Below are 26274 nucleotides of genomic sequence, written 5' to 3' on the forward strand. Positions count from 1 at the left end.
AGTGGTTGGAATGACATTGATGTGCAGAAGACCATTATAGCTTTTACCAGTGACTGTAGAGGAAACAGGACCCATAGGAATCATCTCCTCGATAAAATGTGGCCCTGCAATAGACAATGGTGTCAACTTGCACCACACAGTCACCTCTGCAGAATGAAGTGGTACTGATTGATGTTCATGTAAATTTTCTGTTCCTCATATTCTGCAATTCTACATATTGACATGTCCTTGAGTAGGAAATGGGCTTTGTCTGATCACAGAATGTCCCATAAACATTCATTGTCCACTTCGTTCAAGCAAGAAATTCAAGAGCCAATGTTTGGCAGCTGCCAGGTAAGCAGGAAGGAACTTCTGAACATGGCTGATCTTGCACACCGCAGCTCGAACTCTCCTGCAGTGCTGTACCCACATGTTCGACAGACATCTGATCAACTGCTTTACTTCCACTGTCACTTTGTGCTTCAAGAGAAACTGCGTTTTGGATTTTCGTAATCTTTTCTTCAGACCCATAGCAGACATCGAATCAGTGACTCTTTTTATACCCTTGAGTGTATGGAACTTTGGCAGGGCTGCTGGGCACACTCACCGTTCTGAAAAGAGCATTACTAGCAGCGCACAAACCCTTCTGGAGACAGTCATGTTATGGATCACAGGCACAAACTGAGGAACAGTTGTGTGCCACACATCTGTTGGTGTGCACCCTCTATTAGTAATGTACAGGGTGATCAAAAAGTCAGTATAAATTTGAAAACTGAATAAATCACGGAAGAATGTAGATAGAGAGGTGAAAATTTACACACATGCTTGGAATGACATGGGGTTTAATAGAACAAAAAAAGAACAAATTTCACAAAACGTCTGACAGATGGCGCTGGACAGCAAAACTGCTACCCTGACGGGTGAGATGTACACCGAAATGTTACAGAATCGCATCATCCCCAGCCTGGCTCCTAAACAGCTACTGAAACATAAGATGTTTATGCAGCATGGTGCTCCAACCCATAGTGCTAGGCACGTGAAAGGTCTCTTGCGCGCGTCATTTGGTGGTGATTGTGTGCTCAGCTGCCACTTTAGTCATGCTTGGCCTCCCAGGTCCCCAGACCTCAGTCCGTGTGATTATTGGCCTTTGGGTTACCTGAAGACGCAAGTGTATCGTGATCGACAGACATCTCTAGGGATGCTGAAAGAAAACATCCGACGCCAATGCCTCACCATAACTCCGGACATGGTTTACAGTGCTGTTCACATTATTCCTCGACTACAGCTATTGCTTAGGAATGATGGACATATTGAGCATTTCCTGTAAAGATCATCATCTTTGCTTAGTCTTACTTCGTTATGCTAATTATTGCAATTCTGATCAGATGAAGCGCCATCTGTCAGACATTTTTTGAACGTTTGTATTTTTTGGTTCTAACAAAACCCCATGTCATTCCAAGCATGCGTGTCAATTTATACTGACTTTTTGATCAGCTGGTATTATTATTATTATTATTATTATTATTATTGCATTTCTCCCTGCGTCAGTAATTGGAACTTTAATTATGGACACACTGTAGATAGGAACAAGTTTTGAATTGCCACCATACATTTACTGTTACCTTTATCTGCTGTGAAGCCTTCAAGCTGATATGGGCGCAGGTGAAATTGTTTGTTCCACAGAAAAATAGTAGAGCTAGTATTTTTGGCATCCAACTGTTTTTTGTCTTGTTTGTCTGTCAGGACCATGGTTGCATTGCAAAACATTATGATCAGTCTTCAGAATAGTAACTGTGCAATTGTAGGTTTTATCTGTGTAGAGAGAAATTGTGATCTCCAATATCTGTCATGTGAAAGCACATTATAGTAGTGACTGGTAATTTCCAGAAAACCAGTCACTTCTGATCTTGTTCTCATTTAGTAAATTAAGTAAAAGACTATATACACCTGACTGGCTACTAAGGTTTGATTAAATATGTGGATCGCCAAATAGCATTTTTTCTAAATAAGTAACTGTCATATCCTTGAGCAGCACAAGTTCTTTTTACTTCTGCCCAGGTATTTTCATTGTTTTTTGCACAATCATTTATGGGTCTTTCATCACTTAGTATCACATTTGTCGTTTATGTGACCATGTTGATCATTAGTTTACCTGCTAGACTTTGTAATTTTTGTTCCACCAAGTGGCTGTTGACTTTTTGTCTGATTGATGTTGTCTTTGGTCCTGTGAATAAATGTGATTTTATATGATATTCTTTTAGGTTCTGTCTGTAAGGAATCTGCCATGGTGTCACAAAACCAGTGTCTGAAAGTGCAGTAGTACATTGTTGGCTGCAAGTTGCACATCACTTCCTTTGAATTTGTGTCTAGATGTTCGGTGTATGACACATGGCAGTGTGTAGAAATCAGGTTTTGTATGTCCTGAATTGTAGAACCTTGACACAGTAGTACATGAATGAGTACCTAGATTTGTGGAATAACACTACTTCCAGTTTGGTGTCACTGTCAGCTATTGTGGGTTGTTACAGTGGTTCAGCAGATCATAGTTCCTCAAAACACCTGCCCTATTCAATGTGTGACATCTAAAAGCAGTCATACCACACAGAAGCATGATACTCAGAAACCACAGTCCCCTCACATGTGCCTCTACTCTCTCTGCGTCACAAGGCATAGAGATTAGGATTTTGTGAACACCACAGTTAAATGTGTTCAGAAATTTTTTTAAAAAATTAGCAGGCATGATTAAATGTAGAATGCATTGATGGCAAGGTATGAGAACATAACAAAATCAAATGACTAGTGATTGAAGTATTAACAGAAGGAGAGGTTTTTTATTGGGGGGGGGGGGGGGAGTGGGAGGGAGAGTTGTACCTCAGTGTCATATAGTCTCCCTGTAGTGAATGATGTAGGAACATACTTGCATATCCATCTGTTAACTTAGTGTACTTCTGGTTACAAATGTGTATCTTATAGATTCCTAGAAAGACCAATAAAGTTTTTATGTACTTTGCTTCACATGTAGACCTATACTCACAACCAAAATAATTTTAAAGTTTAATTTTTGTGGCTGACTTCAGCTGTGGGTCGTATTCAAGCACATATCTTAAGCTTCCAGCTTCATTCCCCAATCCAATAAATCATTGCTACAAGAGGAACAATGTAACTCATATTTCTGTGAATGTGGCACAGCAGAGCAAAAATGGGAATTTCCTCACCATGACATTAAGTTTCACACAGTGTGCAATGTGGCTGAGAAACAGAACAAAAAAAATTGCAAACTTATAATTAAAAAGGAAAAAACTCCTAAAATTTTACTTTTGGGTGTCATTTCCTTTCAGCAGTTTAAACTTTCCTGCCAGGAGTCTGTAGCTTTATAAAGCGTAATGCACATAATTTTAAAAAGAGAAGGTAAGTACGGTCATAAAACTGTCTAAATCTGCATCTGTACTTCGCAAACTACAGTGAAATGCGTGGCAGACATGGCATCGTACTAGTTCTTACGTTTTTTTTCCCATTCCATTCATGTATGTTCGCAGGAAGAATGATCGTTTAAATGCTTCTGTCCATGCTGTAATTAATCTAATCTTGTCCTCACAATCGCTGTTAGCAATATGTAGGGGTTGTGTATAGAGGATTCATAAGTCGCTGATTAATAGCTGGTTGTTGAAACTTCGTAACTAGGCTAGAAGGGAAAGTTACATGTGTGTCTTCCTGTGTTTGCCCAGTTCCATTTCTTCAGCGTCTCTATGACATTCTTTTGTGGATCAGTCACCCATGTGTTGGTTTGTGCATCCCTTATTTGTATACATTAAATATCCCATGCTATTTTTATTTGGTATAGATAGCACACTCTTGACCGATATTCTAGAATGAGTTACATTGAGTGATTTGTAAAGTGTCCCCTTTGTAGCTGATTGTGTGCCTCTAGTATACTGCCAATACACTGATGTTTGCCACTTGTGCTTTACCCATGACTGAGACTATGTAATAATTCCACTTCATTTCCCTACAAAATGTTGCACCCTGGTATAGGACACTAATTTTTTTCATTTTGTGAAGCACTCAATTTTACATTTCTGGACATTTAAAGCCAGTTGCCAGTCTTTGCACTCCGTTGAAAACTTATGAAGATGTTGTTGTTGTGGTTTTCAGTCCTGAGACTGGTTTGATACAGCTCTCCATGCTACTCTATCCTGTGCAAGCTTCTTCATCTCCCAGTACCTACTGCAACCTAAATCCTTCTGAATCTGCTTACTGTATTCATCTCTTGGTCTCCCTCTACGATTTTTACCCTCCACGGTGCCCTCCAATACTAAATTGGTGATCCCTTGATGCCTCAGAACATGTCCTACCAACCGATCCTTCTTCTGGTCAAGTTGTGCCACAAACTTCTCTTCTCCACAATCCTATTCAATACCTCCTCATTAGTTATGTGATCTACCCATTTAATCTTCAGCATTCTTCTGTAGCACCACATTTCGAAAGCTTCTATTCTCTTCTTGTCCAAACTATTTATCGTCCATGTTTCACTTCCATACATGGCTACACTCCATACAAATACTTTCAGAAATGACTTCCTGACACTTAAATCTATACTCGATGTTAACAAATTTTCTCTTCTTGAGAAACGCTTTCCTTCCCATTGCCAGTCTACATTTTATATCCTCTCTACTTCGACCATCATCAGCTATTTTGCTCCCCAAATAGCAAAACTCCTTTACTACTTTAAGTGTCTCATTTCCTAATCTAATACCCTCAACATCACCCGACTTAATTCGACTACATTCCATTATCCTCGTTTTGCTTTTGTTGATGTTCATCTTATATCCTCCTTTCAAGACACTGTCCATTCCGTTCAACTGCTCTTCCAAGTCCTTTGCTGTCTCTGACAGAATTACAATGCCATCAGTGAACCGCAAAGTTTTTATTTCTTCTCCATGGATTTTAATACCTACTCCGAATTTTTCTTTTGTTTCCTTTGCTTCTTGCTCAATATACAGACTGAATAACATCGGGGAGAGACTACAACCCTGTCTCACTCCCTTCCCAACCACTGCTTCCCTTTCATGCCCCCTCGACTCTTATAACTGCCATCTGGTTTCTGTACAAATTGTAAATAGCCTTTCGCTCCCTGTATTTTATCCCTGCCACCTTCAGAATTTGAAGGAGAGTATTCCAGTCAACATTGTCAAAAGCTTTCTCTAAGTCTACAAATGCTAGAAACGTGGGTTTGCCTTTCCTTAATCTTTCTTCTAAGTCGTAGGGTCAGTATTGCCACACGTTCCAACATTTCTACGGAATCCAAACTGATCTTCCCCAAGGTCAGCTTCTACTAGTTTTTCCATTTGTCTGTAAAGAATTTGTGTTAGTATTTTGCAGCTGTGACTTATTAAACTGATAGTACGGTAATTTTCACATCTGTCAACACCTGCTTTATTTGGGATTGGAGTTATTATATTCTTCTTGAAGTCTGGGGGTCTTTCGCCTGTCTCATACATCTTGCTCACCAGATGGTAGAGTTTTGTAAGGACTGGCTCTCCTGAGGCCGTCAGTAGTTCCAATGGAATATTGTCTACTCCGGGGGCCTTGTTTAGACTCTGTCTGAATATTTTTGCAGCTTCTTTCAAACAGTATTTCATTACAGATAACTGAATCATCTCTGGAATGTCTGAGCTTAGTATTAATATTGTCTGCAAAGCTGTTAACATGAAACGTGGGCAGCAAAGGTCCCCAATACGCTTGCCTGGAGCACACCCAAAGTTACCTCAAGAAGTGTCCAAGTTTCATTTCGGAATAAAAATAAAACAAGTGGGCTTTTCTTAGCATAATTTCTTTTACATGAAAGCCTGTACTTTAATATGCTTTTCTATATAATTCACACCAGTATTAAGACACTTCTCTTATCGTATAACCAGATTTTATTCCATCTTCATAGAAATCTGCCACCTGATCATGTAAAAATGTGTATAACACACTTTTGGCACTTGAGGAAACTCGTAAGATACAATAACATCAAAATCATAAAGTGTTGTTCTCACTCACTTTTTCATAAACTTTCTGCACCGATTTGTAAGTAATTACTGAAGATCACCCACATTGTTTCTCATCATGCACATTTTTGCAGCCGTCTTTAAACGTTTTCACCCATTTCCATACCATCCCATCACTCGTAATTTCTTCTCCATACACTTCACTTATCTAACAATGAATTTCAGCAACTTTCACACTTTCAGTATTAAGAAAACAAATCACAGTTTGTGTTTCGCAGTCATAGAGTTCTCATTTGGAGTAGGCATGTCAGATTCTCACAAACTACATTGAATATTGTTGGGAATAATGTAGAAAAGTAGATTTCCTGCACAAATGATTGTTGAGGCTGCTTATAGTCAGCATCTCCATCAATGATAGCATTGTCTTCTTAACTTTCTGCTACTCCCCTAGACTGATACATTTCATTCAAAAACTGCTTTCATGTGACAATAAAATTGGTCAGTAGTCTTCTTGTTTTATTTTCATTTGAAAACTGTTCTTATTTAGAAGAAACACCACTCTTATGTCTATTGACTCCCCATCCAAGACAACTTTCTGCGTCCTCTCTACCAAAAAGTCGTCAATCCAGTCAGATTTCACTTGATGCCCTCTCACTCTTGATAATGAGCATTTTCAGAAATTAAGAAATTCTACACCTACCGACTACTTTGATGGTCATTCTGTGAGAAAAGTGCGAGTTGGATTTCACATAATCTGTGTTCTTGAAATTGGTGCTGTTGGCATGGTGGAGGTCGTTCTGATTGAGATATTTTATTATGTTAGAACTCGGAACATGTTGGATATTGGACAGCAGTTTCTTGCAGATGGATGTGCCCTGTGCTTTCCAGAAACTAGTTAGCGTATTTTATTGCTAGAGGAATTTGCAGTAGTTTTTACTTAAAAGGACTAACTAGGCTACAAATTCAGTATGGAATCTGTTAGGGATTCCATCGGGCTCTTTGTTCAGTTACATTTCAGCTGTTTGTCAATGTCACTAATACAAACATCTATTCCACCCATCTTTCTATGGTACAAGAATTAGTTGGGACAGTACTCCTAGCATGGTTTTCCTTTGTAAAGTAATATTTGAAAGTGGAGTTCATCATTTCTGGTTTTTGCTTTGCTACCCTCAGTGTCTATTCCTGTATCCTAGATTGCCTGGGCACTAACTTTTGTGTCACTAACAGCCTTTACATATGGTCAGAATATCATTGAGTTTTGTGAAAGATCATTTGACAACATTCTGCTATGGTAGTCTGTGAAGTCTTGACAGTCAAATGTGTTTCTTTCAGCATCTCTCCACCTACACTGAAGTGACAAAAGTCATGGGACAGTGATATGCACATGTAAGATGGTGGTGGTATCATGTACATAATGCATGTCAAGTAGCTTCATGGTTGTAGCACTCTGATCGTGCAGGGATTACACTGTTGGTGCCTGAAACCTCTCCAAGTATGACAAGGAGTATGTGCCCCTCGTGACTTGTATAGGACGCTAAATTTTTTCATTTTGTGAAGCACACAATTTTACATTTCTGGACATTTAAAGCTAGTTGCCAGTCTTTGCACTGGGGTCTTTTGCTAAAACAGCATACTCAGTTATGCTATACATATTTGTAGCTCCCCTGAGTATCCAAACTACCATGTCCTTTTCCCTAGTAGGAAGGTCCATGTCCCACAACAGAGGCTCAGAAGTGAGGTCACAATTGCAGTTACACTACAGTGTGTCTGCTCTGCACTCGAAACTCCTCCAGTATTGCCTCTTGTCAGGGAGCAATCTTGTATGCCCTCATAGCATGTACCCAGACCTCAGATAAGTCTTGATTTATCCTTTGGTCTGAACGATTCTGTTCACACCATGGTGTTTAACCATTTTTGGATTTGGAAGGGGTTTTGTGTACACACATGCAAGGTGCTGTGAACTATGCTCCCTGCCGAATGGATGCTGAGTCTTCACTGCTGAGTTGATGGCTCATCAGATGAGCCCGTAGCTGTGCTTGTACTTGCACCAGCGAGATACTTCTAATCTGCAGGGAATCACTGAGCAGCCTTTAGGCTCTAGACCAGTGCTACCCACCTCACCCCATTAGTCATGACTATACTGGATCTTCTTTCTGACCTCCATCATAATGGACAGTGAGCTGTCTTTGTTTGGACCTTTGAACATGTCGGGGATTTAGGGAGTGAACATCCCGACCACTTGGCAAAGTTGGCTATCAAGGTGCCATTTCTGGAAGAAAGAGGGTCCCTGATGGCAATGAGACAAAGACCACGTGGCAGTCATACCTTCACACTTCTCACAGGAAATCCACTGACCTTTGTTGGCCATGCCTGGGTAACATGTGGCTGACCCTTGACCCCATGATTCGAGGACCCAACTTACTGCCTTTGTGGTGCTTGCCTGATGGTAACCAACATCCTAAAATATTGCCCAAATTTGTCTGCTTTGCAATGATCTCTCAACCTTCCTGGCATGTTACATCTGGTGCTAGCAGACAACACCAAAGTGGCTTGCCTGGTTTTATGTTTCACCCGTGAAGGTGGTTTTTACTTGTCTGTGAGATGGGCCGCCTTGGTTTCACTGACCACCTTAGGAGTTCGAGGAGCACACGTCACCTACTCTAGCCCAAGGGCACACAGCGACCTTTGTCGGTGACCTGGTCTGGCCCTACCCTTCCCACCTTTGTTTCTCCTTATTCTTTTGTTTGCTGTTTTTAGTGTTTAATCTCTCATAAAATTTTATGAACTCAGTGCTGCTAATTTTCTTGGCTTAATGGATGGTTAAGCAGTGCTGGTGCGATGCAGAAGGTGTGGCTCCCACTATGTACCATGCTCTGGGGACCTCTCAACTGCATCCTGGGCATAGTAGCTTGCCAACCTTACTTCCTCTCCCTCCCCTCTTATTTCCCCTTGATTTTCTGTTATCTTAGTGTATCTTGCTTGCAATTTTGGTTCCCAGGATTTGTCTTTTGTATCCTTATGAGGATTATTCCTGTTTCGATACATAGAGGGTGAAGGGACAGATAATCTTGCAGTGTGGTCCCTTTAACTTCAACAACAAATCCCTCCATCATGGACTGTGCTCCTGGGCACATATCAATCCAGTGCATGGTCAGCTATTCTTTTAAACTTGAGCCGTAGTTCCTCTACATGCCCCTGTCCTGTGCTGAAAGTTGGAAGTTCCTCATTAAAATAAGACAGTGTTACTTTTTTTACCTATCTTAGTGAACATAGTTACCCTTTGGTAATCATTGTTGTTTCAACTGTCTCATGCTCACTGATACCAGTGTCAGTGTAGACATCCACAAAGATATCCGGTCTGTTTGTTGCCATTATATCTAATGTATTTCAATCATGAACGGGGTTCTGAATTACCTGTTCTAATTAGTTTTCAGAGAAGGCATTTAGTAATGTTTCACAGGATGTCTTGTCATACCAACCACTAAACAAAACTGTGATTTCCCTCAGTTGATTGTTAGATGATTAGTCTCCACTGATGATTACTGTATGAGAAGAGACCTTACGTACAAGCAAACTGCTGTTTTCCCTAAGTTTCCTGGTTACACCAGGAGGTGAGTATGGTGTTCAGTATAAGGATCCAATTACAATTTTTATCCCCATCCCTGATATTGAAACTTGTCCAAACACTGAGACATGCAACTTCAGCTCTATTTTTCATTAGTCTATTTTTTCGATATGATTTTTTTTAAAAAAAAAAGCTCTCGCAAATTCATTGCGAAAGCTTCAGCAGTTGGTGACGGAAGGAATATTTCTTTCAGTCTTGCACTGATACTTGACAGCTGTCATTACTTGAACTGAATGGAGAGATGCCTAATCTTAAAAAAATGCACCTGGATAGCAGACTCTGGTGTGTGGCACATACGTGATCCATTCAGGGGGCCCATCCGTTACCAATCCTATCGCACAAGTCTAGTAGGAAGTCGCAGCTTAGCTTATCAAAAAATCTTTGCGGTCTCTGGTTCAACCCTACCACTCCACTCAGAACCAGGGGGCCACTATCTATTCTATATTGTAAGCTTTGTTGAAACACCATGCAGTGATCAAAGTATGACCTGAGACCCCTGACAGACAGAAATGATTTGTCCCAACATGTGCTAGTCTTCAGTTTTGTTACACCTTTTTCTCTCAGTGGCTGCCAGAATAGTTTCTTGAACATGTAGATTGAAATAGCAAAGTAATTTAGTGTTTCTTATAATACTGTGTAGAGAAACTAGAAGCAGACAGGCTTATTTTGGTTGCTTTATAGGTAATTTATAAAATATATGGATGTTCAGTAGGGTAAATTGCAAACTAGTGTTTCTTTCTGTTTGAAATTGGAAAGATGGCATTTCACCTGGAAACTACATTAGAAACAGTAAAAATTTAAATGTCGTGACTAGGGCCTCCCGTCAGGTTGACCGTTCGCCTGGTGCAAGTCTTTCGATTTGATGCCACTTTGGCGACTTGCGTTGTCCTAATCATCATAATTTTGCCCCCTTTGATGCGCATCACCCAGTCCCTGAACGGAGAAAATCTCCGACCCAGCCGGGAATTGAACCTGGGCCCTTGGGATTTACATTGTCATGCTGACCACTCAGCTACTGGGGACAGACATTAGAAACAGAACAAAGTAACAAGTACAATGGAAGTGAAAGAACAGCTAATATCAAGGAAGAAGTCAGAGCTGTCCCCTTTCACCATACTACTAGGATTAACATCCTTAAGTGAGAGAAAACAATCAAAATATGAGATATACAAGAAAAGTAAGGAAAGTGAAAAGACTGTTGTTCTCCTTGTGTAGACCAGTGTGTTCCTCCCTTCTAGATGTTCAGTCCGAGTTTGTTCCTTACAGCCATCGTGTGATTTTTGAGAGTGCCATCAGTGAGTTATCGAGAGCACGAGTTTTTCACTGGCACAAATCATTTTTGGGAAGGCTGTGAGACATGTTGAATATTAACTTCCCTCAAGATGATCTTCAGCTTAAAATGTTGAACATGTGTACGCTCTTGTGAGATCACATTAGCATTTAGATCCCATGTAGGATTGGTTGGGTGGTGGGCAGTGTCCAGTTTTTAGCCAAAGTGTTGGGAAAGTTCATTTTTTTGTTCCGGAGGGGAGGCAGAAAGTGTTTGGCCTTCCCTTTCAGCCAGCAATGACAAGAGCTGAGGCATGTGCCATGCAGTCTTTCTCAAATGATTTTACAGAAACTATTCAGTAAAAGACTTTCATTTTTGCATTACTTATAGCTTTATATGTCATCTTTGTGCTGATGTGTCCATTTCGTTAACACTCATGTTATTGTGATACTTGCATGCAAGTAAGATACTCTGTCAAATTTGAAAAGTTTACAATGAAAAACAGGGCCGCTGTTTGGTGCATATTACATAATGTGTTGCTGTGTACAAAATTTTGCGGACGTATTGAAGTTCTCTTTAGACTTTGGTGGAGGTCTTTGTTACCAACATTGAGAAAAATGATCTGATGTAGCAGACCATTTGTGATCATGCCGTACAGTTGCATCTGCATAACATGTTAAATGTAGTGGCACTGAGTAAAGTCTGCTGTGTTTTAGCAAAAGAAGCACATTTTAATATGACAACAAGAGAAATCTGTCTTATTCAAAATTCACCACTCGTGACACTTCTCTGAAAGTTATAAATGGTTAAAAGACAAGATGAAAATAAATTGCTACTTTTGTTGCATTTTTACTGGAATTTCTTGTAGATAATAACCAAAGCAGAGGTGGCAGTAAATCCTTTTGAATGGCCACCATCCAAGTATGGGCGTAGGAGGGCTCCATTTAATATAACTATGCATCTACCGGACATGGTATTCAGTGCACACTCTAATGATAAAGATGATAGGTAACCTGTTAAACACTTTCCCAATACATCAAATTTTCACTGGAGATTTCCACAAGCCAAAGGCTTGTACCAAAATGGTACCAGCAAACCTCACAACTGAGCAGAAGGCAATCAAAGCAACATGTGTTGATCTTTTGAGAGGGTAGCCAATAATGCTGAATGGTACAGTTGTGTGATCACAGATGAAGAATCTTGAATTTCTTAATACGATCTTGCAACAGATGGTGAAGTGAGCAGTGGCACATTGAGACATCTCCTTGATCGAAAAAAGTTCGAATGAGCAAATGGAAAATCAAAAGTGTTGGTTTGCTTTTTTGACAATAGCGATATTGTTCATAAAGAATTTGTTCCTCCAGGACAAACTGTTAACCAAGTCTTTATAAAGATGTCTTGGAAATGCTCAGGAATAGGATGAATTGAGTGGGGCCCGAAATTGCAGACAAGTGGATGCTGCATCATGATAACACCCCATGTCACACGGCCATTTCCATCACAGAATTTTTGACCTCAAGAGGCATTTATTTGTGTTGCTCCACAGCTCCCCTGTGTGCCGGATTTAAGTCCTTGTGACTTTTCTCTTTTCCTGAAATTGAAAAATGTCTTAAAAGGATGTCATTTTGGGACTCTGGAGAACATTCAAAAGAATGTGACTGATATTCTAAAGGCTCTACCGGTTGAAGCCTTTCAGCACTGCTATGAAGACTGGGAACGATGACTCCATTGGTGTATAGCTGTTGAAGGGGACAATGTTATAAGAAAAATTAAAAAAAATTGTCATTAATTTTCTCACACACCTTGTAAACAGAGAAACAGTTCATTGCAGTCAGTTTTAGTGGCAGATTAGAGAAAAAATGCAGAATACAGATGGCACTGGCAGTCCCACTCATTGTAAATTACAATATTATTACGAATAGAAGAAACGGTTACTCACTTTAAAGGTGACACTTCGAGTTGCAGGCAGCCACAGTGAAAAGATTGTTACACATTGAGCTTTTGGTCAAAGCCTTCTTCAGAAAAGAACATTCACATAAGCAAGGACACCTCATTTACACATGATTGCTATCTCCAGCTGATCAGGGCAGATTGCAATTGTGTTGATTTGAAAGCAGCAATCTGGAATGGGGGCTGGGATAGCAGGATAGGGGTGGTAGGGTAGGGAGGGGGGAGTTGTGCTGCTTGATGGGGGCAGTGTAAGCTATGTGGTAGCAGGACAAAGCTACCAGGCACAGTGTAGGGAGTCTATGGGTGAGGAAGATGGGGAAGATTGAAAAGATTTCAATGGCTGCATCATAACTGGAGCCATTTTGGTCCTCCCCTTCATCACTAGCTTTTCTGAACTACGCAAATGTGTGTCATCCTTAACACATTCTCCACTCCCTGAATCATTCCGGCCTCAACCTGAGGTAACCTACTGTTTCCACACCCTGTGACATATCACCTCCTCCTGATTCATATCCCCTCTCCTCCTCCTCCTCCTCCTCTAAAATATAAATCAACGTAACCCAGGGAAAATATACTGTGAAGTGCCTCTTATCATCAGAAGGTTTTGTGAACCCCATGTTGTAATATAGAAGCATTTGGAAAGTTTTTGTGCATATAAAATCTGGTACGAGGTGTTAAATTCTATAGTGTTTGTGCTATTTAAATTTCACTTAACTATCAAAATTTTACGGGTTCGTAAAGTTATTTTCAATGTGAGTGACGTGCTCTGCTGTAGCAGGGAGAAAACAGGAACCAGTGGGAAAATGCTCATCTTTATTAAGACTCTGAAAAGTTGGGTATCATCTGTCTCATTCTACCTTCTTCAACACTTTCAAAAATTTTCCCCAACATTTTGGTATGTGAACATAGTTATAGAGGAGAGAACAGTGATGGGATGGACAGTTGTGTTATAGAAAGAGTGAAGGAGACGATGGCAGTGTGCGTGTGCGCACTTTCTACAAGAAAAAGAGCCAGAGCTGGAAAGCTAGAGAAAACTATTTTGTTACTTGTGTCTGTGCCTCATATCAGTCAGCTTTAGGCAAGTAGTTGCCTTTCCCTTGTTTTACGTATTGTTTCATTCATTTTAACTGGGAACAAATGCAATGTGTGTTTATTACCATTAAAAGGAAATGAGAGGAGGACAGAGTTACACTATTGTTGACCAAAATCGTGCAACTTGAATTGCACTTAGCTATGCAAGCTTGAGATGCAAGATGACAATCCATTAGATGCTTCGTGGTTTATGGTTCTCTGCAGTCATGGTGGTGATGTCTGCAGGGAGCTGCCATTTCTGGGGGTGACTTCTGGATCTTCCATCTCCAGAGTAAATGTGATTGAGTGACCTCCACATGATAAAATTCTGTACATGCCCAGAGGGAGAGTTATTCTCAAGTTGAGAAATCAGCAGTTTTTTCCTTGCTGTAGCTGCTGCTGTTTACAATACTGAAATGTTTTTAGGGAATGTTCAAGAACATCAACCTTGAGCTGCTGGAACATGCCCATGTAATGGATGGGTTTCACGATGAACCTGATTTGTTCTGAAAAGGAAAGGTTCAGACTGGCAACAGTAAGTTACATCAACTGTTTTGACATTTTTGACATTATTGCCATTCTCAAATTACCTGTGAATACAACATTGGTGACATTATCAGCACATAATGTTGTTGTCCATGTGAATAATTATACATTGATACTTGCAACTAGTTCAATTTGACGTCCCTATTGCACCTACAGTAAACTGTCATCGTCTAAGTCATAATTATTACACGACATGTAGTAATTATAAATGTAGGGAATACATTTTGACACTTACTTGATAGTTTCATAACTATAAAGTATGATATGTTGTTTGACAGATTGTTTACTATTATGCTGCTTGTTTGGAAAGAGTAATTAGCTAAACAATGATAATGTTATATTCTACTGATTGCATTTTGCTATGAATTATATGTTTAGTTGGGGTATGTTTTATTGTTTATATGTACTAGCACTTTTTGTGTTCCAGTATGTCAATAAAGCTTTCCACATGATCCTTGTTAAGTCTGTTTGATCATATTTGAATTGAAACGTGTGTACAAACGAGACAATACAGACATGAATTACTAAAAGAACAAAGTGAATCCTTTTGGTATTCTATGTAGTATTTGTAATGCAGTTTAAATTTTGTCAGTTGTGTGGTGGTTGTTTTTAGATATAAAAAAAATCTAGATTGATAAGTCACTGTGTCTGGTATGTTCTTTGTCAGATACTAAAATTTTAGTCGATATAGAAATTATTGCAATTTGTCAAAGTGGTTTTGTACATCTGATTATGCTATAAATTGCAGAGAACCATCAAAGTTGGTGTCCCATTTTTCTTTATTATTTCATGACTAGTTTTGAGGCTAAGCTCATTATCAAGTTATCCTCAAAAACAGAAACCAATACCAAGTACTTTGTTTCATAAACTCTCATTACTGCTGCTGTGGAGGCAGAGTTGCCACTGTTGTTACGGTAAGCAGAGTTTGTGAGTTGTGAAATGGTTTCTGGTGCAGTACACTGCTAAGACAGTTTCTGCCTGCCACTATTACACAGCTACAGCCCAGGGTCAGGTAACAGGATAGGAGAACGAAGGTTCTACAACACTCCTACAAATTAGTAACAGTCACACAAAGGAGTTCAAAAGGTTTGCTTATCTTTGACTTGTTGACTAATGAAGTCTAAAACTCTGCTTTGTAATGTAACATAAAAATGGCCCCCAGTGGCTAAGTGCAAGAAATCGTAGGTAAACTTCATAGTACATAGCAAATGCAATTTACAACTACTGTCTGTTTACTTCTAAGGATTCACTAAACGATGTTCTCTGTCTTAAGTCAACCCTGGGTGATGATCTAAAACCAAGTGGGCTAGAGCTGCTCTTCTGTCTTCAGAGTAGGCTTCTGTCTGTTGTCGTTCAGTCATTGGCGGATTGTACTCAAATGACAATTGGCCAAGGCACAGTCGATATCTTCATCCTCAGTGCCACACATGCCACTCGCGTAATTTGCAAGAGTGTCTATGGCACTGGGACCAGCTTGCATTTTTGAGTCTGTGGTGCTTTTGGCCTGGTCATGTCATGTTCGGATGATACAACACTTTGTACATTACAAAACATTGCCACTGTAAAGATAACTGATGACAAATAGTCATACCACTAACCTATGCAATAACATCAATTACAACACCATATGCCTATTCATTCCAGTTAAATACATCTTTTAATTTAGTGCAGGGCTGGATTACATTCACCTAACTGAGACATCACAATGTGGAAGGTATTGGGAAGACAAGGATAAGGGGTGTTGATAGGAGCTGTGCCGTCGAGCACCAACTTTATTTTACATATTTTCATTTTTCCTCACTTTTTTTTTCAGTTTCTTACTAAGTGACTGACTGCACTTGTGGTAACAAGAATTACAAAATACATATTTAAAATACAACAGAAATCTTTATGAAAAGAAACTCAAGTTACAATTTGTAAGGGAAAGAAAAATATGCCTATACATTGCTGTGCAATGCCATACTCAGTTTGCTGACGCAACAAATTTTGAATGCCTCGATGACACTAGTAATATGAAAAAAAGTTTTGAAAATGCCAACAAAAAGATCCATAGACAAATTTTTACATACAGCTTAGTACAATATGACAATATAAGAAACTGCAGCAGTACTGAAACCACATATTCATTTAGAAAATGATCATATAAAATCAGACATAAAACAGTGGTAAAACCACATTTTTAAGTATAAACCATTATATACAGCCAGAAATAAGACAACTAAGTACAGTATAGCAAGATAAAATAGCTCAACATGAATAAAATCAGTCAAGTATAAAACAATTCCATAATATTAGACATAAGTTAAAGGTGATAAATAAGTATTAGAGGTACACCTGCATTTGAGCTTGTGGCAGCAAGGTCCCATACTCACCACAAAGAGCACAAATTCACACGCAATGTAAATTATCAAATGTAAACATAGTTTTTTCGAAATCGTGGAATTCCATTCTTTCAACTCTCAAATGAGTGTAAAATTGATACCAGTTATAAAACATTAAGATATTAATGCAACAGCATATTTCTGAAATAATTTTAAAATTGTGCTTCACCCTTAAGATAGCTTCATGGATATAAAATTGACATGCCTAATGTTATAAAACTAAGTTGCAGTAGGATAATGATGATACTGACCACTCTCATATTAATTACTTGAATTCAGAGAAAACTGAATTTTCTCCTGTGTCAAGTCTATTACAGGCAGGTAAATTAAGACTGCCATCCAAATTAATAGAATACAGGAATGGATATGTACTGATGAAAATTAGTACTGTAAAGTGCAATGCTAATCTAATTTGTCATAATATACCAGGAACCGGATTGTGCACACACTGAGGTGTGGGAGGTGGAGAGGGAGGGGGAAGAGATCCGCCTTGAAAGCTGATGTTAATGTACTGATAGTTATGTGAATAAGCGAAAGTAATTGGCACATTGGCTCACAGAAGCGCAGAGTGCAACATGAATAAATATAAGCACACAGTCTGCTAACAAGCAACATTACCAAGCATAGGCCTATTAAGTGAATATAAATTTATGTTGTGCTTTGGGCTTCTCGATGCCAGTATTTTTGTTGCTGTCCCCTGTTTGGGTAGCTACAAATACGTTCCTAACTTTCATTTTATGTTCAGATCCTTACTTCTATTTCAGTTCCATGTACTGGATAATTTTTAGAAGTCTCTAATTTCATGAGTTCTTTGATAGATGTTTTCCTGCATTATGAAAAATTGTTTTGTAATCTCTCTCTCATTCCTTGTACTGGTGTACTGTCATATTAAGTTTGTGGTGTTAAGAGACAGATTTGCTATTAAGTGGAATTTGTATGTATTATGTTTTTTTCAAAGCTACTTTTTTGTGTATTTGTTGATAATTTGTTTAGTTTTTTCCTTACCAAGTATGCTGAACAATTTATACAGTTCACTATGGGGCAGATGGGAATTAAAGGCTTATGTATTTTTGGTTTAGCACTTAATGCTGGTTTCATTGTAGTATGTGTTCTCTTTTCGTAGTCATTTAGTATTGCATTTAAATGTTTTATACTTTTCCTTATTTGTGCTACATATTTATTTGTTGGGTTATTTGGCAGTTCAGTGGTGTTGTTGTTGGTTTCAAAAACAGTCATGACTTTATTTATGCAATCATTATGTTTAAATATAAAAGTGCTGTTCCCTTCATCATATTTTATTGCTGTTGCCTTGCATGTTAGTAATTTCTGATTTAAGCTTTAGAGAGTAGTTTTTTCTGACTTTGCTCATTTATTATCTTTTTACTCATTACGTAATCCCCTCTGTGTTGCTTACTACAATAACTGTTAATTTGAGTTATTTCTAATTGGTAGGTTTTCCATACCAGTTAAAACTTGTGCTGTAGCTTTTAGAAATAAGTAGATTTGATTCGTTGTCTGTGAAATCAGTATTTGTGATACTTTCATTCATGTATAAAATTGGAAAGAGGACTGATAATCCTGCATAGATTTCTGTTTAGTGTTGAGTATGCATTATCCTATTAAATTTATTATTATGTGTATAATTAATTTGTAATATACTACAAATTTGGTAAAAGAATAGGTGTGCTGTAGACAAGTCACTGAAGACCAGAAAACGGTCAATAGGAGAAAAAATTCATTGCAAGTATTGTGCAGTGGTAGGGGTGAGTGTCATGAACAACATATTAAAAATCCCCACCTGTGAGGTCTGAACGCTGGGGTAGGCTAGGGTGTCCATTCGTCCCGTTTTTTACCAAAATGTCCCAAGTTTTTTTTTGGAGGCTCAAATTCCCCGTTTTATTATGATTCCACTTGGCTAGAGTATTTTACGCTACTGGTTGTTTGACTTGCTATTAACTGTGCAATTATTTATACTAGGAAGTGTGAGATAACTTTCAGCATACCCCAAACATGTACCGAACTGTAAAAAATCGCAAGTAATTTTAAACGCACTATAGGTTACAAATAACAACGAAGATTCTTCTCTTCTAAATCGATCCACTGAATCCGTCCTTTCGGTCCAGAGATACTCTACACCACTGATACTTGCTATCTGGCTTTCGTCACCACACTGTTTGTTTTGCACTTCACAATCACTGTTTCATTATGTGAAAGTGTAATTTTAACAGCAATATAAAAAGAGTGTTTCCTTTTATCACTGGTAGTGGAGAAACTGTAGAATGTATGTTGTGCAGATCAAAATTTATTGGTCTTGGTGGAAAGTCTGACATTGTGAATCAGATTAAGACAAAGGAACATCACATGAGTGATCAAACGAAAAGAGCAAATACATGTGTGAGTGGCTACTATGTAAACTTAAAATCAGTAACAGAAATGGATAGGCCGTTGGCAGCACAAGAATCTGTTTGCATACCACAGTGCAATGCATAACCATAGCTTGCAGTCAATGGACTACAGCAGTTGTTAAAAAAAACTTTTCAATCCTAAATTCACATGTAGACGCGGAAAAAGTAATGCAATCATTTCAAATGTTATAGCACCTTATGCAGCTCAGCAGGTTTTTAATGAACTGAAAAGTGCTAAATTCATTTCTGTAATGATCGATACATCGAATTAACTGGATTTGAACTTGGTTACTCCCCTTATCAGGTATTTTCACCCTGAAAATGACATCACGGTGAAAGTGCTCGAATTGGTTAATTTAGCTGTAGAAACTTCAGATTTACTTCAGAATTATGTGCTGGAGGTTTTAAAGAAATATGATCTTGAGGGAAAGGTGATTGCAGTTTCTGCAGACAACACTATCACCAATTTTGGTGGTAATCAGAGGAAAGGAAAAAAAAAGTTCTATAAACTGCAACAGAACACAGTGAATAATATAGTAGATGTTGGCTGTCCAGCACATGTGGTGCACAATTCCTTACAAACTGGCTCAGGTTGCCTACCCATCGACTGCCAATTAATTGTAAACAAAATCTACCAGCATTTCCACATATATGCAGTAAGGGTTGAATCTCCGAAGTCATTCTGTAAGTTTACTGAAACTGAATACAAAACTGTACTTGGGCACAGCAAGACAAGGTGGCTATCTCTGCTACCAGCATTGGAAAGAATTGTAGAGATATTTCCTGCTTTGAAATCCTATTTCATTTCCCTTTATAAGTGTCCTGGTATCTTTAAACAATTCTTTGATAACCCTGTATCTATTGTTCGTCTACATTTTCTTGTTAGCCAGGGAATCCTTTCTCCACAACAATTAAATATATTGAAAAACAAGAAATCACAGTAGTGGAAGTTTATAAAGAAATAAACAAATTATTGGGCAAATTACAATGTAGAAAATCTGAAAGATTTCTCACATCCTTTGTACATGAAACTCTAAGAAAGCTGGAAGAAGAGGGTGAAATTACTGTAGAACAATTTCATATTTATGCTGACATCTTCTGTGACTCTTGCATTCAGTATATTTGAGAATGGTGTTTACCATTTCTCACACCTTTTAAATCATTTGATTGTGTTAATACTGAAAAGGTGCAGCTACAGTGGAAAGATATTCAGGACTATTGTGTTTTTGTTAAAAGTATTGTACCAAAATTTCCTGTTGATGAAGATGAACTGTTCGATGAATTTTCATGTGCACAGAACTTCATAAAAAGTGAGACGGAGACAAAGAAAGTGTTAGTGCAACGTGGTGTAATATACTTGCTTATTTCAAAAGTTAAAACATTAACACGAAAAAGTTGATTCATTTGGTGGAGTTTTGTCTGGCAATTCCTGGGTCAAATGCTGCCGTGGAACGTGTGTTTTCGTTCGTGAACTCTGTGGTCAGATAAAAAAAAAAATGAAAGTTGAAACAGTGAGCGTCTTGCTCATTGTCGAAACACGCTTTAATGGTGTATCGTGTACTGACTTTTATGATACAATTTCAAACGATAATGCACTTCTTAATAAAATACATGAAAGTGAAAAGTACGGTGATAGTGTGGTAGAATAATTGTAAAAAGTGATTTGGGATCATCTGAGTGCACATTGTAAAGGTAAACTTGCATGTGTATTAAATTTAGTCAATACAATATTTATGTCCCTTTTTTCCATTGTCCCAGGTTTTTCTCTAATTTATTTTAAATGTCCCCTTTTTCAATGAAAATGAAATGGGCACCCTTGGGTAGGGGAGCATTTAAAGGCTACTTATTCCGTTTTTCTTTGATAACACGAAAACCGCAGATTCACGCGTAAAATCACAGCACAAAATTAAACTACTTTGTGGTTCCTACAAAAAGTCCTTATTCACTTTTCCTAGCAAACTTAGTTTCTGCATTTCAGGGAATGGAGAAATAGCAAATAATTAAAAGTTGTGTTTTAATGGTACAAAATTAATGTTTATTGTTAAATTATAAACTAGCTGTACCATATCAATATACAGTAGTGCCATATTGAGGGGTAAATTGTGTTCTGGTGATGTGACTTGAGGTAATGGAGGAGAGTAGGGGTGGCAGATAGAAGTGTGAAGGAAGGCAGATCGCCAGAATGAGAACACTTACTTGCCTCATTTGAAGGTTTGCAAAACCAAAGAGCGAGCAGCTGAGTCCTCTCTCTCTACCACTATGTTGCAGGAAACAACTACACACTTTCACAATCATACTAATCCTTCTGCAGCACACCTTTTAAATCACTGGCGATGCAATGCACAAAAACATGTGGAGAGTGTTTACTTTTTAAAAAATGCATTGCATGCAGGCACTTGTAGGAAGAGTTTATTTTCCACAAAATTCGAGAACACTAAATGGAATATAGATATTAGTTATTAATAATACAACATGTATGAAGAGAAACTGCACAAATCTCAACATCATCCTGCACTGTCAGTAAGGAAATTAATTGTTAGTTATCCTGTAGAACTGTTGTGGCTTTCTTCTGGGAAAGGTCTGTTTCCTCACCAGCAGAACTGCTCACTCTTCAGTTCCATGCAGTAACACGTGTATGACTGGTGGACAGTTACTCGATCTGATGATACAATTGTTGATATCTGAAATGCACTCGTTCAAGATAAGACATTATTTTATAACAACTAATTTAGATTTTCTGTTATTTCTAAGTTCAGTTTGTTTCCATTAAATGTCAGTTTTTTTACAGTTAAAATACCATTGTCAATAATTTTTGTGTGTATTTTTCTTTTTTCCATACCCTGCAGCATGGAAACTCGTTTTTATAGAGGAAAATGAATAGGGTGTTTTTTGTGTGCTATTGGCTTCCATTCCATCAGCTGCATTTTCAAATAATGCTCCACCAGTTATGCTCTGTTTTTCCTACAGCTGTCATTGTGGCACGAGGGCACTGCCACTTACAATTATGCCACTGCCAGTGAGACACAAGCATCCCCTCTCCGGAGCTCCAGTAGTGGGTTTAATTAAGCTTGAACGTTCATGCACTGATCCCGTTTTTGCGTGTTTGCCAGTTGAATAACTTTTACAAACTTTCATAATGGCCGGAGCTTAGCATCTTCTGAATAGACATTAAATTAAAGAGTGACAGATTTATAAATCTTTTGTATTTATATGTATGTTTACATTCAAATCTGTTAGCATGTGACACTTCAAATACAGCAACAGTGTTACGTATTATTTTTACTATTTGATATTAGATGTAGAATAAATTAATGTCGGAATTCTCTGTTCATGCATGACATGTTTCTCACTCCAGTAGCCACGAAAGAACTGCACAGCATGTAAGGAAGCCACAACATTTTGTAGAAATTTAGTGTAGCTTAATTTTGTACTGGAGAACATATTCGCTAGAAGTCGCAATTTTCCAGTTATTCAAGAAAACGTGTGCACCCCACCCTGTCATCCCAGCACTCACACGCCACAAGTGGAGATTTTCAGTATGTTGTTCATGACATACTCCCCTACCACTGTACAAAAATTTGTGATGACAAGAGTTTTTCACCCTAATTTTGCTTTGTTGACTTGACTGTGTACAGTTCTTGGTTCAAGATTACTTTACGTTGTAGTTTGTCCTTTATTTCTTGATTTATCAATAGTGTTGCTCAAGCGTTCTTAATTGTCCCTTCAGTTTGGATTTTGCTGTTACTTGAACATAACTGTATGACTGAATAAATTTGTGTTGCAGATTTCATTTGTAGGATTATATGCCTTCAATTAGTTTTACTAATTTAATTTTTGAGCATAAATATTGCAAACATTCCGTCTTACTTCATATCACACCATCACCAATATTTTTCATTAGATTGTGCCTGCAGCATAGTACATGTAACGGAATTTTGTAAAGGAAAGGTCCAGACTAACTGCAGTAGGTTTAATATTCTTTCTGATGGCTGTTTTGGCTTTAGTACCATTCTCAAGTAATCTGCAGATAAAACATTGGCAATATTATCTGCACCTGTGATAGATGCCCATTTAAATAATTATACATTGGTACTTCATATAGTTCGAATCAATGTTCATATTGCATATGTAGTACACTGCCACTGTCTAATACGTAAGAACCCCCAGAATTATAGACTTTGTAAAACTTACATTAGCTCAGAAGCAGATGGAGTAGCTATGGGAAACATTGTAGCTGACACATCTGCTAATTTGACATACTGGAAGAAATATGTTTTAACTCTAAATTAGCAGTAATTAATAAAATAATTTACTGTTATAGAAATGCTAATTGATAGAAGTCGTATAGACATCTGAGAAATCCACCAAACACTTAAAAACTTCCATTCCAGAATAAAATTTACCATGGAAATAGAAAAAGACAATTCACTAAACTACCTTGACCTTAAAATTGTCAAAAGCAACCACCATCACATATCTGACAGTTGTAGAAAACATGCCAACTTCTCTCATCCAAAATCATGAAAGCATGCATATTTCCACTCCGTGATCAATTGACTAATTATTTCACCATTAGAAAAACCAACAATACAAAAAGAACTTAAAATACTCAGTTAATTATCCCACAGAAATGATTTTGACTCGGACCTAGTAAAAAAAATAAAAAAGTACAGTACATGATGACATATGTCTGACTAAAATGAAACCTCAGTTAAATAAAGAAAAATTTATATACCTACAGTTTATGTAAAACAAATATCAAAGAAGATAAATCTACTATTCAAAACCACACACACATAACTAGCCTTCTGTACTAATAAGCCTTGTAACAAAACCGCATTCAGAATCTCAGAATATGCCAATCTGGAGATATACAAAATCAGTTGACAGATTCAAAGAACACACCAGAAACAGTGACAGTTATCAGTGTAGATTCTCTTCATATTTAAAAAGTAATCACCACATGGCTAACAAAATTGAAGCTGCATTACATATACTACACAGAATACTGGAATAAATCGCAATGAACATACTTTAGGAATTGGATATATGTAAACATATGAATTATTAAAACACCACACAGACTTTCAACAAAGATTATGTGGAAAACTTTGACATACTGGAATATGAAAAGGGCTAGTACATATTGGCAATAAAACATATTTTTACTAAAGATATAATTCACAGCAAAATCCAATTAGTGAAATATTACATTATCTTTGTTTAACTAATTATACTTTCTAAACATATAGCACCATAATAAATGATCTGTCATTTAAAATTGCGCTATAGGAAACGAAACATCAAATAAGTGTCAAAATATATACCATATGTTTATATTTACTACATGTTATGTTTGAATTGGATGATGACAGTTTACTATGGCTGCAGTATGTCTGTCAAATCAAACTAGAAGTACATACCAACTTACAATTATCCACATGGACAACCACCACAAATGCAGATAATCTCACCCATGTTGTATCTACAGGCAACATGAGAATGGCAATAACACTAGAGCAGTTCTTGTAAAGAAAATTAACTTACTGCAGCTAGTCTGTACCTTTAGTTTTTAAAATACCATAATAATTTGTACCATGTTATGGGTCTTATTGAATGGGGGGGGGGCGGACAAGTTTATTCTATCTGCGTTGGCAGCTGCTTGTGGACAAATATCTGGAACTAAGTCTGAGAGCTTGGCAAGAGTTTTATGACTGATGTAGGTTTCTAATGACATGTAATAAGCTTGCACCTTTTGTTCAGACTCAAAATATGTTAATAGCATATGGATTTGTTATTAATGTGTTTAAGTGATTGAACATAGATTCAGAGTATGTCCTCAGAGATAGGTGTGTGCGTGTGCGAACGTACGCATTGTTGAGAATGAACAGCAAGGATGTTGTCAGCTGTGCTTTTAATCTTTGCCATCGTCTCCTCCTTTCTCCATTTACCAGCTCTGCAAGATTGCAAATAATAGACAGTTTGTGCTTTCTTTCTTTCTTTCTTTCTTTCTTTTTTTTGTGATATGCAAAGTTTGCTTTTGTGCACATTTTCAACAAACTCAGAAAATGTGGACGTAACACATTTAGAAACACTTCACAGATATTGACGTGGACAGTTTTTCATATTATTTTTTAAGTTCTTTCATCATCTATTTGTTCCCTGCATAATCTTTCGTAAAATTGTTACATTATTGTAGGTAAATACTAGTGTAACAATCAGCTGTACAGTAAGTTCCTGTTTTATTTTTGTTTCAGAATTCAGCCTTTTGCAAGGCTGATTAACTTTGTTTTCCCAGTAAAACAATAACTAACCTCGTTGATTTCATTTTAAACGAATATTAGTTATTATATTAGAGCTCTCATTTTATGTTCATTGTTTTATTAATTTCTAGGTCTATATTTGGTTTGTTTGGAAGATTCTTCTATATTTGCAAACTGAAGATTTTTAGCATTATAAAGTTTCTGATTCCAATAGGGATCTTTAATTTCCATTTAAGGTAATATGAACAATATTATCATTCTTATTATTAACAATAGCTTACTACTCACACTCTAATAACATAGAAATTGTATTTTTCAGTGTTTTGTGGAATTGTAAGTGTTGAAAAGCAACTTATGCCACTATATGTTTCTAGCAGTGAGGATGAGGAAGGAGAAAGTGGAAAAGGAGAAGAGGCAGAAGAAGACTTAGAAGATGAAGAAGATGAGGAGGAAGAGGAAGAAGGAGACGATGAGGACGATGATGATGACAGTCTGGATGCAGACGATGAGGAAGAAGACTTTGGTGCAAAAGTGACAGAAGAAGTAAGGAATTTTTAATTAAGTTCTCATCACATTAACAGCATAGTGTGAATGAGGAATATTAGGCATGCAATAAGAATAAAAGATTGAGTATGTGCATCTAGATGGACGTGAAAAATACGTCAGTATTTGAATGACCTACATACACTGAAGCTAATTTTCAGTCACAATTAAAGCCACATCATATTCCATATGAAAGATGGCAGAATGGAATTTAAATGTATCGTAGTTAATTGAAAGTGTGAAATTGAAAT

General features: G+C 37.6%; 1 protein-coding gene across 6 annotated transcripts in view; it reads left to right on the forward strand.

The window, feature by feature from the left end:
- The window catches only part of LOC126334539 (probable protein phosphatase CG10417), a 94855-nt gene that overhangs the window by 46295 nt on the left and 22286 nt on the right, over nt 1–26274 (forward strand). For 2 of the 6 annotated variants that reach the window (XM_049996937.1, XM_049996920.1), the window contains one exon: nt 25855–26023. In XM_049996937.1, coding sequence (XP_049852894.1) covers nt 25855–26023 — 169 coding nt within the window. Of the gene's footprint in view, nt 1–25611; nt 25717–25854; nt 26024–26274 lie in introns of all 6 variants that reach the window. The other 4 variants (XM_049996946.1, XM_049996929.1, XM_049996903.1 and 1 more) reach the window with 3 other exon arrangements.

This window comes from Schistocerca gregaria, chromosome 1 (genome assembly GCF_023897955.1).
Source record: "Schistocerca gregaria isolate iqSchGreg1 chromosome 1, iqSchGreg1.2, whole genome shotgun sequence".
NCBI classification, from domain to species: Eukaryota; Metazoa; Arthropoda; class Insecta; order Orthoptera; family Acrididae; genus Schistocerca; species Schistocerca gregaria.